This window comes from Hemicordylus capensis, chromosome 11 (assembly GCF_027244095.1).
Source record: "Hemicordylus capensis ecotype Gifberg chromosome 11, rHemCap1.1.pri, whole genome shotgun sequence".
In the NCBI taxonomy this organism is placed as follows: Eukaryota; Metazoa; Chordata; class Lepidosauria; order Squamata; family Cordylidae; genus Hemicordylus; species Hemicordylus capensis.
Window position 1 is genome coordinate 3605265 of NC_069667.1, and position 18485 is coordinate 3623749.

Genomic DNA, 18485 nt, shown 5'->3' on the forward strand with positions numbered 1-18485 from the left:
GCCACAGCAGAGTTTTCTGAGGAGATTTCTCCAGGGGATCGTGGGCAAGATGTTACAAACAAACAAAATTAACATACAAATAACCAGGCCGGCAAAACACGGAGCGTCCCATGATGTGGCACCTCTGGGAATCTGGCTACCAGGGGTCGCAAAGGTCTCTTGCAAGTTGCCGCTTGGGAGTCCACTTACTGACTGGAAGATCGCAGCCAAGCTTAATTCATACAGGCTGCAAAGTTAAAGGTGCCGAACTACTGCCACTGGAGAGTGATGAGAAGGGGTTTTACCTTTTTCTTCTTCTTTTTTTTTAAAGAGTGTTTTCCTTCAGGACTGAAGAATTTACACATGAAAACCCAGAAGCCGCCTCTGAGGAAAAGTTATTCAGAATGCCTTAGGTGCAACTTTGGAGTTTTTTCTTTTTAAGAAAAGAATTTTTCTTAGCAAACTGGGAGCTCAGCTCCTTACCTTCCCTGGTGCTGCTCTCCCTCCTTTTACGTCCTCTGTTTTTTGCTAACCCTCCCTGGCCCGTGGCGCCTGCTCCTATCCAAATCAGGGTCACCGACAGCTGAATGGATCCAATCATGGAATTTGTGCATCATGTCGGTTTTGGCCTTTAGAAGCAGCCAAACACTCTCCAGAGTTCTGGGGGAGATCCTCCCATTGCTCTGGAAACTCGAGAGGAGTAGAGAGGGCCACAAGAAAGGGTCGGGCTGGGAATTCAAACCCAGCTGCCAGAGAGTGAGGCACCACAGCGCTGGCTTTTTCAGCCATTTCTTGTACATCTACGGTGCAACCGATGGAATGCTGCTTTTTCAATCTGGCACCTTTCCAGCAGATAATGGCATTTCATAGGATGACGGAGGACTCAGAATAGCGGGAACAAAGAATGCTGAGATTGGGTTGTGATGGAAGCTATTACAGGAAACAGGCTTCATCCTCTTGTCCTTGTGAATACTGTGGGTGGTGAAGAGCATAGAAGAACAGCTCGACTGGATGAGGTCCAAGGCCTTATCTAGTCCAGCATCCTGTTTCACACAGTGCCCCACCAGATGCCTCTGAGAAGCCCACAGGCAAGAGCTGAGGGCAGGCCCTCTCTCCTGCTGTTGCCCCCCTGCAACTGGTATTTTCAGGAATCTTGCCTCTGAGACCTGAGGTGGCCTATAGCCATCAGATTAGTAGCCATTGATAGACATGTCCTCCATGGATTTGTCTAAGCCCCTTCTAAAACCATCCAGGCTGGTGGCCATCCACCATCCTGTGGCAGAGAATTCCACTAACCCTCCCTGGAGGGTTAGGGGAGGAGCGCTGGTCTTGTGGTAGCAAGCATGACTTGTCCCCGTAGCTAAGCAGGGTCTGTCCTGGTTGCATATGAATGGGAGACTTGATGTGTAAGCACTGCAAGATATTCCCCTCAGGAGATGGAGCTGCTCTGGGAAGAGCAGAAGGTTCCAAGTTCCCTCCCTGGTGGCATCTCCAAAATAGGGCTGAGAGAGATTCCTGCCTGCAACCCTGGAGAAACCACTGCCAGTCTGTGTAGACAATACTGAGCTAGATAGACCAAGGGTCTGACTCAGTATACGGCAGCTTCCTATGTCCCTATGTTCTATCAATTAACTATGCACTGTGTGAAGATGTACTTCATTTTGCTTATCCTGAATTTCCTGGTCTTCAGTTTCTTGGGATGACCCCTGGATCTAGTGTTGTGAGAGAGGGAGAAAAATTTCTCTCTGTCCCCTCTCTCTACTCCATGCATAATTTTATACACCTCGATCATATCTCCCCATAGTCGCCTTTTTCCAAACTAAACCTAGGCATTTTTAGTTTCTCTCTCCCCTACTATCCATATTTCAGGACAAACCTAACCTATGACTTTGAGAAACATAGACAGGAACACAGAAATCTGCTTTCTTAAGAGTCAGACCATTGGTTCATCTAGCTTGGTATTCTCTACAAAGCATGGCAGCAGTTTCTCTCAGGTTGCAGGCAGGAGTCTCTCCCAGCCCATCCTGGAGATGCTGCTGCCAGGGATGAAACCTGGCTGGGACCTTCTGCAGACAAAGCAGATGCTCTCCCACAGAGCTATGGCCCCAGCCACAATCCGGCTCTTCTTGCATTTCAGCTGCTTTGCCTAGGAAGCAAAGACAAAAACTGGTGTTATTAAGGAGCCAACCTTTTGCCTGGGGGCGGGGGGGAGACGACGAGTTCCCTTTTGCAGTTACTGTATCCTTTAGTTTCTTGATTGAAACTTTCAAGAAAAATCTCGTGACTAAGAAAGCACAGAGTGCATCCTCCAACGCCCTGATCCTCTGAACATAAGCCAAGTCGGCACCCTGCCAAGGCAGATTAGTGCTTTCCTATCTATGCCCTGCTCATCGGACTCAAAGAGCGTGTGATAAACAAGATCACTACCTTGGCCAAGCCAGCAAGAAGAATCCTCTTTGATTTGGATGAAACAGAGACCATCCTCTAGATCAAGTCCTTGTGGTGGATGGCAGCCAAGAACCTGTTTTGTTCTTTCCATTTCAGTTTGCATTATGAAGCTGCCTGCCCAGCAGGGCACGAAGCAGAGAGAGCTAATTTGACAGAATATGCATCTTAATGAACCTGCATTTTAGATCCAAGAATGGAAAACTTTGTGGGCTCAAAACTGTGAAATACCTCCAAGATTCAAACTAGTATCTTGAGGCTGGAGCCAATTACCCACACTGCTTGATCATCATCTCTCTTCTTAGTACCTTGGGTGCCTATGACAATTAAGTGGAACTAGGCACCCACAAAAATGCTAAAGAAATAAAGCATCTGCTTTCACTGCCCACCACCAGCCACATCAGAGAAGAGTCCCTTCACGGCCCCATTAGGGATGCGAACCCAGGTCTCTCTAGTCCAAGGCGGCGCGCTCCTAGATTTGGGATCACAGCAATCTCTCTACTGATCCCAGGAAAGCATAGCGTCACCCCCGTTTTGTCACAAAGCCTAACACTCTAACCTGGGGGTTCTACAACTCCATCATGCCCAGCCACAAGCCGTCATGGCAGATGATGGGAGTTTTAGTCCAACATCAACTGGAGACCCACATTTTAGAACCCCTGCCTTAACCACTATCAATACGAGAACACGGGCTCCGATGAATTACCAGCAGTTGAATGAGATTTTTTTTGGGGGGGGGGGTCTTTCATGGAAGAAGAGCCAGAGGTTTCCACAAGTTCATGGCTCTGATTTAACAGTGCTCACCAGTAGACTGGCTCAAAGAAGCAGGGAGTTTGTTTATTTATCTGCTTCTGAGCCACATATTTTAAAAATGTTTTACTGTGCCTATCCCATAAAGATTCTAGGAGGTTTACAAACATAATATAAAATCCAGTTAAAAATAAATTAAAGCTAAAAGCAAACCAGATTGGAACAAAAACCTAAGACATCACAGGAGTGGGGGGAAGTAAGAGAAGACCTGTTTAAAGAACCAGGTCTTCATGTACCAACCAAAGGCAAACAACATGTACCAACAGAAGAGGGAGTGGGCCAACAAACTCATAGGAACATAGGAAGTTGTCTTCTTCCGAGTCAGGCCCTTGGTCCATCGAGCTCAGTATTGTCTGCACAGACTGGCTGCGGCTTCTCCAAGGTTCCAGGCAGGAATCTCTCTCAGCCCAACCTTGGAGAAGCTGCCAGGGAGGAAACTTGAAACCTTCTGCTCTTCCCAGAGCGGCTCCATCCCCTAAGGGGAAGATCTTACAGTGCTCCCACTTCTAGTCTCCCATTCAAATGCAACCAGGGTGGACCCTGCTTAGGAAAGGGGACAATTCACACTTGCTACCACAAAACCAGCCTTCCTCCTCCCATCTCCTGGGAGTGACACAGAGTAAGAACAGACTCAAAAATTGTACCCTCGTGTATTTGCAACTTCCAGGGAGCCCAGCCTTTGCCCAAGTAGTGACAGATGTTTTAAAACCAACCCTTTTTAGCTTGCTTTATTTAACTCCATACAAATAAAGACAGAACCAAAACATATAATAAAATAGAGCTTGCGCCTCTCGGGATGCTAAATTGAGCAACTTTCCATCTGGGGCCAGCAGCATCGCCCACGGATATGCCCCTGCTGAAGAGCGAATCCCGCAAGCTTCAGAATCCAGAAGACTGACGGAGGAGGAAAACGTTAACAGACAAGCCCCCAACGCAGCACAGAAGAGACACTCACATTGACCAAGCCAAAGTAATGTTCGTTCACTGGAAACTGCTCTGGACCAATCTCTTTCTCCAAAGCGGAAGCATTGGCGCCCTGCAAAGACAAAATGAGGACTTAGAAGCAAGGAAAGACGAAAGACAAGTGGGAAAGAGAGTTTCACATCACCATCAGCCCTTAGCAAAGCAGAACGAACAAGATTAAAAAAGGTTTGTTTTTCATATATTTATATTATTCATGCAATACCCTATCCATCAATATTTCCATGATGGCTTACACAGGTCATGATAAAGCTACAGTTGGAAGGAACAAGTTCAGAGGCATAGAAGCATGAGATTTTAAGAAGAGCAGAACACAACAGAAGCCAAAAGAAACAACAAGGTCTTCGCCTGGCACAAAAAAGACATCAGAAGAAGAGCAAGGAATTCTCCCTGGGGAAGGCGTTCCACAACAGGGACACTGCCACAACTGTGACAGTCTCCTTCCAGTCACTCGTCTGCACCTTGCCTGAGACTGCGAGGGCAGCCACAGGAGAACTTTTGCAGAAGCTCTAAGAACATACCTACATGCACACAGAGTTTTTATTTGGCCTTATACCGACCTTGGCTATGTTTATTGTTTTATTTTACTGAGTTTATAGGGTTTTAGGTGGATTTTAAAAAAAACCAGAGGCTTTAAAAACTAAAATTAGGTGGGTTAAAATTGGCTGAAGCAAAGAGTTCTCAAACCTGAGTCCCCAGATGCTATTAGGCTGTGACTCCCATCACCCCTTGCCTGTAACAGGCTTTGGCCATTGTGGGCAGGGGATGATGGGAGCTGCGGTCCAACCACATCTGGGCAGCCAAGTTTGAGAGCCCCTGAGCAAATAAAAGTGAACACTAACCTACTAAAATGAACAACTACGCTTAGCAGAGACCAATGGAGAGCAAAATCTTATATTTCAACATGGTGCTGTTCAGCTAGCAGGCAGGACCCTGCTGAATGCCGATAGGAGAGCTGTTTCCCCAAGAGCTATGAGAACATTCGCTGGGTTTCAAGTAGTGCAAGACTGCCAAATCATGCTTTAAGTTCGGACTCCCCACCCCAGCCCAACCCGGCAGCACGCTAAGTGCCTGAGCAATGATGTCATCAGTGCATCCCCAACATAATGGACTCCACTGAAAACCAGTTCACCCCAAGGAGGCACTTGACACCTATCCTTTTCCAGTCTCCACACAAGGGGTGGAAATGTACAAAGCTGTTTCAAGGCAGCAATAAGTGCTTCTGTTTTCAAAATGTTTGAAAGGCAACACTTGGGTGGGGAAAATGGCCTCTATGAGGCACCTGAGGGCCGTTTTGTAAGTACGTTTTCAAGACTGTGTCCTGGGAGGGTTCCCATGCACATATGCTGTCCACGCTGTTGCAGAAAACTTTGGCACGGGGGCAGCAATCAGTGTTGTCACAGAAGAGCCGGCCCCCATTCAGTGTTCCTCCACCACAGCCGTTTTTGGTTGGCTTTGACGGCCACTACTGCTGGCTTGGTTGCCAGGATCTTGCCCGCCCCCTTTGTCCCTGGCCTCACACCTCAGCTCCCTTCAAGTCTGGATGGAGTCAATCCAATGCTCCCCTCCTCGGGGGCGGGGGACTGCAAGGGAGGAGGGAGTGGGCATCTCGGCTCCCAAGGGTCAACGAAGCCACTGCTGTTGCTACCAAGAACACCACCACGAGTCTCTCCAACTGCAGAGCTGGCCATTGGTGCCGAGGCTCCTCAGCTGGGCCCTGTGCTGTCCAGGTGTCCCAGGCAGCTTGGCAATCCAGAGCTCAAGAAAGCCGCCGCTGCTGCTGCTGCTGCTGCCGCCGCCCTCTCCAGCTGTGGAGGTGGTGAGCTTGGCCAGGCTCTGCCCAGTCACTCCAAGCACCTCAGCAACACAGGGGCCCAACAAGACCCAGCTTCTCCCCCAACCTTGGCACCTGGGAGGGGATGAGAGGATGACTGTGTTGCTGTGCCTCTCTCTCCTGCCCCCTCTGCAGCATCAAGGCTGGGGGAAAGGCTGGCACGCACTCGCTCATCCTGCTTGCCGGGAAAGCAGCCCACTTGCCATCGTGGCCAGAAACAGGGAACCCTGCTTCCCTGCCCCCTGAAGTGGCTGCGCAGGAGGGTGCCTTTTCAGTGGTGGCCCCCAAGGCTCTCAAACTCACTTCCCCAGGAGAGCCACCCACCTTCCTCCTTCCTGGTCTACATGCGAAGGGAAAAAGCCCTCTTGTTTCCAAGGGTCTTTGGTGCAAGGTCAGTTTAACAACCCATTTGTTTCTTGCTGCTACGTTGCACTTCAACTGCCACTATAAAATCCATCACTGACATGTTTTAAGTAACTGTTGTTTCCAGTGTGTTAGCCACTTTGTGAATTCCATGCAGAAAAGTGGAATTAGTCTATGTCTCTAAAAAAAGAAAGAGCTGCTCCATCAATGGTACATTCAATGGTGATTGTGAGTTTGTTGCTGTGCAAAAAAAAAAATCACCCCGCTTATTGAAACGATGGCTGCATAGGTAGGAAGAGTACTCAGAGAAAGGTGGTGCTGCTGTGGAGGAGGCCAGTTGCCTCCAAGGAGGGAATGGGTCTCCAGTCATCTGCTGAAGTCAAACTAAGCGAGAAATTTGATGACCCAGAAGAGCACGCAAAAACTGGTGAAGACAAATGCAGCCACAGCTGCAATATCTGGAGTCTGCGTCTCAGTTGCCAGGTTCCCATTTTCAAATCTGTTCATGTCCCATATATAGTTCAAACGGCATTTTTAAAGAACATGAATCACCCAAAGCCAATGCTTCCTCCCTCCCTTTCTGAAAACATTATAAAAATATTTCCATGCCTCTAGAACCAGAGTCTCATTAAATTGCTACATTTAATATGTAAAAACAAAAAAAACAAAACCCAAAGTAGCTGACAATTAGCAAGCTGAAGCATTAGAAAGGAGGAAATGAATGGCTCAGATTCAAAGAAGGGATGTGGAAGAGAACGGCATGCACCGCTGAAGCCATGTCAATCTCGGTTGCCACTGCCAAAGAGACAGAGAGGCTTGTCTCTTCAGCAACCAGGGTCAAATAGAACATCCAGAAGGAAAGACAAGAAGGGAAACATTTTTAACAATTCCTCAAAGCAAGACAAATATCTCTAAGCAGTAGATGTGGAAGCTAGATTGGACCAGATCTCAACATCAAGGCCCATTAATCTGTTTATTATTAGCATATTGCCTTGACTGTAAACATGGAAAATATAAGATGCTGTTCACAGAGATGCAAGTATCAACTAATAAAGTTTATAGACGAAGACGAGGCACTCAAAGAGTTGAACCTGCTTCCGCAAACAAAGGTGCTTTGCTATTTTTCACGCTGCCATTGTTCTGCCAGCAGTTGGCTTGAAAGCCCTGCTGCCATTTTAGAACCCGACACAATGCACAAGGCTACTGTTTGTGGCAAGTGACAGGCACGCTTTCCCCACTCCAACTTTCAATGAATCCGTCTTTGAAGGGCAGAGAGAGAGAGAGAGAGGCGCTGCGGTCAAGACACACTCAATACAATCAATGCCTGACAGGAGTCAGAGAGTGAAGCAGAGGCAACTTCCTTGCCGCCAAAGCCAGAGCTGCCCAAGGAAACGCTGGCCTGCTGAGTGCTTCAGAGGGCACCTGGGGATTCAACAGGCAGCGAAATGCAGCAGCACGCTGCTGGGTATCTTGCTAAGTCAGTCCCTGGTGAGCCGGAGGTCCCAATTCTTGTAAGCAGCAGATCAGGTGGGAGAGAAACCTGCACCTGCCAAGAGTGCCTCTGCAGGACCCATTTGCAATCCAGTTCATTCCACCCACAGAGTAGGGTCGCTACCTAGCGGGCATGTGAACAAGTCTATTCAGTGGGTGGGACAAGCATCCTACCCATGCTCCTGCTTCGGGAGCTGCACGCCCTCCCAATTTTCAGCCGTGTGCGAGTTAAAAGCTCGGCTGGAGGAGGGGGAAGTGATCATGTGGAAAGTGGGCGCAGAGCCTGACGGCATTGCCTCCTCTCTTGGGAATGTGCTGGGCAGGAGGGGGTGGTGGGAGCCTCTGCCTGCCTCCCAGACAGTCACTCCCCACCTCGCTTCTAACTCACACACGACTGAAAACCAGGGGGGTGCACAGCTCCTTCAGCTGTGCACGCTTGCCCTACCCACTCCAGGGTCGTGTGAACCGCCCTAATGTGTGAAGAGGACTCTGAGGAGATATTCAAATACCCTATAAAGTGAGTGGGTGACTGGACATAGAAAGCTGCCTTATACCAAGTCAGACCTCTGGTCCATCTAACTCAGTATTGTCGACACAGACTGGCAGCAGCTCCTCCAAGGTTTCAGGCAGGCCTATCTGCAGATGCTGCCAGAGAGGGAACTTGGAACCTTCTGCATGCAAGCAGGCAGGTGCTCTTCCTAGAACGGCCCCATCCCCAAAGGGAATATCTTACAGCATTCACATGTATTCTCCCATTCAAATGCTTAGCAAAGGAGACAATTCATGCTTGCTACCACAAGACCAGCTCTCCACCCACTAATTTGGGAATGGCCAGGTTTACAGCTTAGACCAAGGGAAGAACTTCATTTCTACTTTCAGCAAGAGGACTCACACTGTGCCAAAGCGTGGTGGTGGTGGTCAGGTGTGCCTCAGTACAAAAGAAAGTACCATTCAATCCCGTCGCAGCATTCACTTTCCATGCAATTCTTGCCTCCTTAAGGTAGGTCAGTATTAAAAAGCAGTCTATCGGACTCTAAAGGCAGCAGGGCAAAGTAAGAAAGAGCCTAGCACAAAACTGTCCATTCTGACAGGCCAGGAGTATGATGCTTGCACTGAATCTATGCCACAAGCAGAAAGAGCAATGCACCCTATACAGACAGCGGTATTGCAAGCACAAATTCTATAACCATGAACAACACAGCAAAAGCTCTTTGGAGGCAATCTGTTTATTAAGAAAACCAACACAGCAGGAATCATCAGCCAGACAGGGAAGAATGTGGGATGCTGGTTTTATTTGACAGGTGTGTTAGTGCAGCATGGAGGAGATCGAAGATCAACACTCTGGAGGGGCTGTAAAAAGCATCTCTAGAGGTTCTACACACAAAGCAGGAATCTTATCACAGGCAAGTGACTCATCCCTCCACTGGAAGCCAAAAGGCCAGACTTAAACCAGACCCAGGTTCTTAACACACACATACCATGTTCCTCTATTACTATGAAGTGTAATAAAACTACATCCCGTTATTTAAAGCCTACTTTCCTACTTGATTTGCCGAGGAACTCCTTGTCCTCTCCCATCCTTCACAGCATAATTGCTTGTTGCAAGCAGTTCGTTTTATGGTGCAATGAAATCCATTCATGGGCATAGTAAGAACTGATTTATCACCCGTGACACATATAAATCCTTCCTGTAAAGATTCTGAAAGCACAGCCGTTATTTGTGTTCCAGGTCCAGCCTGCACAAGCCCCGATTTTAAAGACGCTGCTCTAAGAAACACGTATCAAGTTCCACCTCTAATAAAGCTTTGTATTTTGCCCAAGGGTGTCAGTGTAAACATCCTCTTAAGCCAGGGGTTCTCAAACTTGGGTCCCCAGATGATGGACTACAACTCCTATCATCCCCAGCCACAACGGCCATTATAATCGTTTTGATTGTCCCGCTGTTGCTATAGCACTAGGGTTTTTTTGCCAGTTTGTTTTCAATCCTTGTTTAGACTTGAGTTGTTTTTAATGATGAACTGCTTTGATTTGTTTTTGTTTTTTTAATCACATACCACTTTGGGAGCTGTTATGGCTGAAAAGTGGCTTACAAATGTTGTAAATCAGACAGTCGTGCTCTTCATTTCGAAGCGTCTAGGTCTTGGCCTCACCCATTCTCCTTTGATAAAAGTTGGGAGGTTGGCACAGATCCAACCTTTCAGAGGACAAATCAACCTAGGACCAGGATAAGGGATCAAGGACCACTCCTAAGAAAGCTGTGGACACCCATCAGAATGATACGTCAGTAACACAGCATATCTGTTTATTTCCCCCTTAAAACTAAGGAGAGACAGAATGGACCCTTTGCTCTCCCAAGCTTAAGGAATGAAGCACCAAGGATAACTCTCCTGGCAAATGACCCATCTGATGATTTCTCAAGGGCAAGCACAGAGCTAGGAGTGTTCCCTTACAGGTGACTCGACCCTAATTCCTCCTCTTTTTTTTTTTTTAAGTGCTTACTCCAAAGGTTAACAGGACCACCACCCAAGAGAAACAATGCTTCCAGAATTAGACCATATGTAGCACATTTGGCAGACTGACACATTTCCCTGCAAATTTCACAAATGTAAATAGCACAGAGGGTGATTCCTGTTCTTAGGCAAGACACTCTAGTTTAACACAATCCGCTCTTGCTCTGGTGCCAAAACTAACAATTCTGCCCGTGCTGCAGCAGCTGTGAGAACAGTAATTTATTTACACATAGCTGCCAGTGTGCCCAGTGCCTTATGCAGCTCTCTAGGCAAAACACACAAGTCCCTGGCCCCAAGGACCTTACAGTCCAGGCAAGACAGTAGGGCAGATAACAGAGGGGAAGTCAGGAGAGATCACTGTGAGCCATATTCACTATGATATGGGGGGCAGCAACATGTCCTTAAATTTGGCTACAGCTGGGGACAAGGACTCGGGCGCAATGTGGGAAGCGTGCATTTGAGCAAGGATTTGAAAATCTTGTCTGCTCGTCTTTGGAAGAGAAACATGTTGCAGAATTCCCGCCGGCCCTCCCTCCAAGGCATTCTACAGTCAGTATCGCAGGCACAGCAAGAACACACCGTCCAATATGCAAACAAAGATACCTGAGCGGGTAGCACAGCTGCAGAACCACCCAAGCAAGGAGGCCCACCAGTGTCCCCTCTAAGGCATGTGCACGGACTCACAAGTTTTTGGATGTCTGCTCAGTTAACTTAGATCAGGCCTGCTCAACTTAGGCCCCCCAGCTGTTTTTGGACTACAACTCCCATAATTCTCAGCCACAGCAGCCAATAGCCAAGGATTATGGGGACTGTAGGCCAACATCTGCAGGAGGGCCGAAGTTGAGCAGGCCTGACTTAGATCCTGCTCAGGTCGAATCAAGACTGCCCCATTCTGAATGCATGTGTGCACAGACTGTCTTGATACTGCCGCCCAGAACAAAATTCATTCTGCACACAGATGAAAAAGTTAGAGAGAACACTGAGGCCCACACGCATTGGGGACCCAGAGCAGGCTGCCCAGTCTCTGAAGGCTCCAGATAATGGCTCCAAAGACTAGATGCATACTTTACAGGCGATGCAAAGCATTTCCCCACACATCATGCTTTCCACATTAAGTAATGGCCTTGCTTCAGCTAGAAAGACGACTGGCTACAGTTCTTAATTCTCGCACTGATAGTGGCGGATGCTCTGCCTCTGTTCCACTAGACACCAATTTGCTGAAATGCATCACTGGAGAATCTCCACAGGACTAAGAGGAAAACCATTCTAACAGTGGAAATGTGCAATCGGATGCCGGCTTGCCCATCCCTCAGGAAGCAAGGCCTTCTGGGTTCAATGGGATTCATTCCAAGGCTTTTCTGTCAGCCTGCTGCTGCTAGGTTCAACACACACAGCAGGGCTGTTTTCACAACCCTTAACTGAATAGGACCAGCATTAATGTGTGCACACTTGATTTTCAGGTTGTGTGCCAGTTAAAAGTTAGGCTGGAGGAGGGGAAGTGATCATGTGGAGGATTGGGGCAGGCTCCGATGGCATTTCCTCCTACCTTGGTAATTTGTTGGGTAAAATGCCACCAGAGCCTGTGCCCACCTCCCACACTATCACTTTCCCCTCCTCCGACCTAGCTTTTAACTTGCACACAACCAAAAATTGGGAGAATGCCCAGCAACCACAGGACACAGCATACTGGTCCTACCCAGCAAAAGGTTGTGACAACAGCCCTAACATACACAAAGTACTGTGAGCTGTCATTCTACGTTTCATTATTACTTGATTGATTTACTGCTTTTTCCAACCACCTCAAAGCTGTTTACAAACTTAGTAAAACACCATAAAGCCACAAAAATCTTTTAAAAGTAGTATCAGATCAGCAGTATACCAAATCAGCACCCCAAAACATACAACAAGAACTGCAAGCAAAAACAAATGTGAAATGGACTACCTGAGCTCTCCCTCCAACTGATCCCAAAGGCTTGGGTGAATGCTCCCATTTGCAGCTGCTTGCCAAATGCCAAGACAGAGGGGACATTACAGCTTTCAACGGAGAGGGTGCTCCACAGTCTAGGATCAACAATAGAGAAGGCCATGCCAGTGATCCCTCCAACAGGGATTCTCAGACGTTGTTGACTACAACTCCCAGAATCCCCAAGCAAAAGCCATTGCAGCTGGGGACTCTGGTAGTCAACAACATCTGGGAATCCCTGTTGGAGGGGACACTGGGCCCTGTTCTGTGTACTCAACAGCCTCATGCCGAAAGAGTTGACACCAACGTTGCCTGTAACAAGGCTTCCCAGGTGTTGTTGACTACAATTCCCATAAACCCCAGCCAAAGGCCATTGCAGCTGGGAATGCTGTGAGCTGTAGCCATCAACATCTGGGAAGCCCTGTTACAGACAACACTGGTCAGCATGCAGAGCAGAGCCCTCTAGAAGATCTTGTAAGGGGCAGAGACATGCTGGAGCAGGTGGTCCTTCAAGTGTGTCTCCTGCCTTCCTTCCACCATGGAACTCAAGGGGGAAGAGAGAGTTCCCAAGAGGTCTCCCCTCCGGGCACTGCCCAGATTGTTCAGTTTCATCAAGTGGGCTGTATCACACGGAGGACTGATTTGATTTAAATCTAATCAAATCGTGGTTCAAATCACTTGATGGAAGGACTTGATTTTAATGATTCAAATCACTAGTCAGGAAAATTCTAGTTCATCATCATTTTCTAGTAAAAGCACTTTAATACATATAATGACCTTAATACATATTTAGAAATGGATGTGGGTTTCATTTTTAGAAGGTAGGCATATACTATAAAGAGGTACACACTTCTCATAATGCTGTTTCATTTGGGCAACCAGGCCTTGCATTTTTTTGTTGCACTGTTTGCATGTTATACGCATGTCTCTTACCCACAGGTATTTATGTATTTTATCATATTTATATACTGCCTGATATGTGTAAGCAGTGGACATAGGAACTTCACTGAAATATTCCCAAATATTTTACAGCTCTTTTGCAGCCTGCTGCCATGATAAGTATTTCCCTTCTTCAGTGGAGGGAAACTTCAAAAACATTTCTCCAGGACTGCATGAATATGTTCTGTTCACTTTTGGTTTCACTTTCAATTCCCTAACCCTTGCAATTACAGTCATCCCTTGCCAAGCATGAGGATTCCGTTCTGGGAAAACCTTGTGGTTGGCGAGCAATTGAAACACATTGGAAACAGGGGGTTAGGGGTATAACGGTCGCAAAAAGACCAAAAAAGACCAAGCAAATAACCAACACACACCTGGAATCCCTTTAAATCAGCAATAGTTAGCAAGAGGAGTGAGGGGGAACCCCCAGAAATCACCCCCAACCCCATCATTACCAAGCAATCTCACCAAACCACAGATACTTGGGTTGCGGTTGATGAGACCGCTCACAATTTCCCAGTCGTGGATACTCAAAACCGTAATTAGGAAAACCGTGGTTGGTGAGGGATAACTGTATATCCAGACTCCTCCATCCTCCCAAATCCTCCATTCATTCATTGGCCTTCTTTGTCTTTGCACTTTTGGGGAGGGAGCAGTGGGGGCAAGTGCTTGATTCTGTGTGTGTGCTGCATGTACACCACCTGCAGAACAGGGATGATCAGGTCTGTTATTTCTGATCCACATATACTGCTGATAACATATTCATAAAATATAATTAGAAGTTATGATTAATATTCATGAGGATACCTTTGACCTAGGGTTTTTTAAATGAATTTTTAAAAAATCCAATTTTTAATTTTTTTTATTTAAAATTGATTTTTATCAACCCTGATCACACACTATCAGACTATTGCTCCCCCCCCCCCATGACAAGAGGGTTCCTCTTATATGGAATGATAACACCTCTGTAATTTCAGTGGGAGTCAAAGGCCCATGGTTTGATCTCTCACAAAAGTTGCATTTGTGTGCTACATCCTGATTGTGTACACTTTTCTGCTTCTCCAAGGTTTCTAACTACACATCTAACATCTCATTAGACAAACACCATGGAAGCATTCTGCATCATAAGGCATTTTAAGAGCTGTACACATTCTTAGTGATAACTCCCTTCATAATCCCTCTGTATATGCTGCAGATATTCCAACACATTTCAATAAAGATCCAGCATATTTCATGGCCTAGGCTGGTGGAGAGAAGAGAGAATGATAAAATATTGGTAAACGTGTGTCAGTTATTTAAAGTACACTTTTTTTTTCCAACCGGAAAAATAAAAGATGACTAATTTTGCAGAGAGAGAGAGAGAGAGAGAGAGAGAGAGAGCGCAGTTATAGGAAATCACCTTCCAGGACGAGAAAGATCATCATCAGTTTGAGGGAACATATGGGTGACCACAAAGGTAAAATTGAGGACAGGATACCAGGGGTCAAATTAGATAGCAGCCCTGTACAGTAGCAGCTCTGTGACTCCTTTTCTATTGTAAAACATCCCTTGGGAGGGAGCATTTTGAAGTGAAGAAAAAGAGAAGGATGGTTAGGAACATAGGAAGCTGCCATATACTGAGTCAGACCATTGGTCCATCTAGCTCAGTATTGTCTTCACAGACTGGCAGCAGCTTCTCCAAGGTTGCAGGCAGGAATCTCTCTCAGCCCTATTTTGGAGATGCTGCCAGGGAGGGATCATGGTACCTAGATGCTCTTCCCAGAGTGGCTCCATCCCCTTAAGGGGAATATCTTACAGTGCTCACACTTCTAGTCTCCCTTTCATATGCAACCAGGGCAGACCCTGCTTAGCTAAGGGGACAAGTCATGCTTGCTGCCACAAGGCCAGCTCTCCTTTCAAATCCTTTCCCTGCCAACCACACCACCTGCCCGCCAAGCTGCCCACAGCTACTGCTTGCCCCCCTAGGGCACAGCAGAGGCACCCTGGGAAGTATCTGGGGGGAAGCAGCTGAGTGAAGGGAAGGGTTAAGCATCCCTTCCACCTGCTCCTTCTCCCCTGAAAAGCACTTCCTCCCAAAGGGACTGAGAATGGGGTGTCAAGTAACACTGCACGGCAACGTAGCACACAGTTTGGCAAGGGAGGCTAAAAGAGCCTGGGCGTGAACTGGAAGGAAAGTGCTCTCTTGGATGCAAGCCTTTTTGGTAAAAGCTTGGGAGGAGGCAGGCACCTGGTTTGGGCTGGAAGCAGAAAACAGCTGAGGAATTCTGACTGGTTGATTGGACAAAGAGAATGACTAACTGCTAACTGAGCAAAGAGGCACCTTTTTAAAGTGGCGACTCTTATATTTGGTGGGGGGGGGAGAGCAACTGGCCCTATCCAAACCCCAGTACAGCATCCGTCCAGTGGCTGTTGCTGGTATCTGCCTTAAGTTTCTTTTTAGACTGTGACTCCTTTGGGGACAGGGGACCATCTTTTTTATGTATTTATTTTTCTATGTAAATCGCTCTTTGGTTGAAGAGCGGTATATAAATATTCGTAGTAGTAGTAGAATCTGAACTTCTTCCAATCCCTCCCCAAACCCATCTTCCCCTGAAGCCTTTGGCATAATCCCCTAGTAGTCCCTTTCCCCCACAGAAAACTCAAGTCTAAATGTAAGTATTCTTTCCCCATTTATCCCTGCCCCATTTGCCCCCATGTCTGCCACCCCCCTGTGCCAAGTTTTAGATGGCAAGCTCTTCTGGGTAGAGACTTCTCCGTTTAAACTCTGGCTGGCGTCAATGTGCATGACATTTTACAACCAACCAACTGATAATTCTGGCTCTACAAAAGGGGTTCTTTGGTCATTGTGGCAGGGGATTATGGGAGTTGTGGTCCAACAGCATCTGGGGACCCAAGGTTGAAACCCTGCTCAAGACAAAGGAGTGTTCAAATGAGTTCAGAGGAAAAAACACACACGCAGCTCCTCCCAGGGCACGACCTGAGAGCACATGAGACAGCTAGCTTGCTGAAGCTCAGTACTTACGGATCCAGTTAATTTTTGTATGGGAACCCATATATGCCCTCTTGAGTTCCCATGGTAGGGAAGAGGATGTGCTGCAAAAATAAACTCTCAAGTGAGAGCAACAATGCCACTAGGAGGATAGTTCGAGGGGCACTGATAAAACCTCAAAGGAAGATAGCAAATGCTGAACACAGGGATAGATTTAGGGAGAGAAAATTGGTTAAGAGATTTCAGGAGGGGGGAGCGCGTCCTGATTCACTCTGCATAATAGATGCAGAGGTGGTGCGGAGGGAAGAGGAGAAAATAAGCGTTTCCCATGATTTCGGGGTTTCTGGACTTACTGCCTTTCTACTTCTGATATCACACAAATCCTACCTGAAAATCAGTTATCTGGAGGAAAAAGCATTAAAGAGCAGAGATCACCACATGACAGTCATGTTTATTTCACCAAGCCGCCTCCATATGACAATGGGTCACAGCTTGCCAATGCAGCTACACCCTGTGTAAAGGCACACACAGACTCCTTGCGTAAGAGTGTACACACAGGTTTTGTGCCACTTCCTACCAGAAGTGTCCCAGGAGTGAAGCAGCCATGGGGGAAGGGAATAAACACCAACCAAGGAGGGAAACATTGCAAGATCCAATGGGTTATTTGGAGGGTTATTTGAAGCGCAATATTGACCAAAAGCAGCTTCGGGGAAGAGTGAGAATCCCCTTCTATGCAGGTCTATCAACTAAGATTATCTTTGCCCACTGTCAGAAATCAGAGGGTGAAGAAGAGCCCAGAAAAGGGGTGAGAGGCAGGGGAGCAGCGCTGGGCACCCCCTCCCTTGTTTTCTAAGTAATCTATATAAATAAAGTTGCATGTCTGTCCGTCTGTCTGCTATACATTCGCACACACCCTTTGAGCTCTGGGGACCAAACTTAGCAAAGTGACTGTCGAGGACCCTACCAGTAACACAGGGTACACGGGGACCCCGACAACCACCCCACACAGACAGACGGATATGCAGCAGGTAGAGCCGCGAGAGCCCGAGCAACGCCCTGTTTATCAACTTCCTAGGCAGCGTTTTGTCAAGAGCCCCCAAAGCGGAACACCATTCCCCACAAATGGTTGCGTCGTTGTGCTACACAACGCATTTCCAAACCAGACCTATTACTTCTTCGGGCGGGGCGTTTGACACATGCTCAGAGGCACCCTCTCCCCCCCCCCGCCTTGCTCCTTAGGGTGATGGGTGTGACAGGGGGCTCTCCGCCGGGAGCGGGAGAGCAGAAGAGTGCCTCCGCCCAAGATGGGGCAAAGGCGCACACCCCTCCAGAAGCCAAAGGCACTCTGCACATGCCCAGAGGCCACTCGGCCCCAGGAGCGGGGGGGTGCTGTTGCTGCTGCTGCTACAACCCGGAGGAGAGCTGCCCCCCGCGGCCGGCCTGCTGCCTGCCCACCCCGGCCCCACAGGAAGGTTCCCCGCCCCTGGGGGGGAGGATGGGTGGGGGGCGCGCGGCGGCGGCTCCTCGGGAGTGGGGGGTCCCTGGGCTGGGCCCGGCCCTTACCATGGTACAGATGGAGGCGAATCTCCGGACCGTCATCAGCATGTCCATCCGCCCGACCGACCGCTGCCCGCCGCCGCCGCCGCCGCCATGTTGGGTCCCGCCGGCCGCCCAACTGACAGCGGCAGCAGCCGCAGGTGGCGCCACAGCCAAAGCCGTCCGGGCAGCCCTGCGCGCGGCGCCTATGAGGCTCCGGCCCGCTTCCGCCGCTCGCGAGATAAGGTTCCGCCCCTCCATCCGTTCCGGCACCCCCGAGTGGAAGGAGCCGCCGCCCGCCGCGGACTCCTCCGCTCGCCGCCTTTGTGGCAGCTGCAGCAGCGCGCCCGTGGTGGGCCCGGCCCCATTGCAGCCCGTGGGGCTGGATTGCTTGCTTGCTTGCTTGCTGCTGGCGTGCGGGGTTGCAGCCGATCCCCTGCTGCACGTCTACTCGGCCGGTGTTGAAGGCAGAGAGGCAAGCAAGCAAGCAAGCAAGCAAGCAAGAAATAAATTTATATGTCGCTTTTCAACAAAAGTTTCCAAAGCGGTTTACATAGAGAAATAATAAATAAGATGGATTGTTGTCCCTGAAGGGCTCACAATCTAAAAAGAAGCATAAGCTAGACACCAGCAACAGCCACTGGA

General features: G+C 48.3%; 1 protein-coding gene across 2 annotated transcripts in view; it reads right to left on the minus strand.

Annotated features, from left to right (window-relative positions):
• Nucleotides 1–18123, minus strand: part of LOC128335664 (ubiquitin carboxyl-terminal hydrolase 12-like) — a 30937-nt gene extending 12814 nt beyond the window's left edge. For both annotated transcript variants that reach the window (XM_053274296.1, XM_053274295.1), the window contains exons 1-2: nucleotides 17868–18123; nucleotides 4190–4270 (exon numbers count right to left, since the gene is read on the minus strand). In XM_053274296.1, the coding sequence (XP_053130271.1) occupies nucleotides 4190–4270; nucleotides 17868–18101 (315 nt within the window). In that variant the 5' untranslated portion in view covers nucleotides 18102–18123. The remainder of the gene's footprint in view (nucleotides 1–4189; nucleotides 4271–17867) is intronic.
• Nucleotides 18124–18485: the final 362 nt, after the last annotated feature.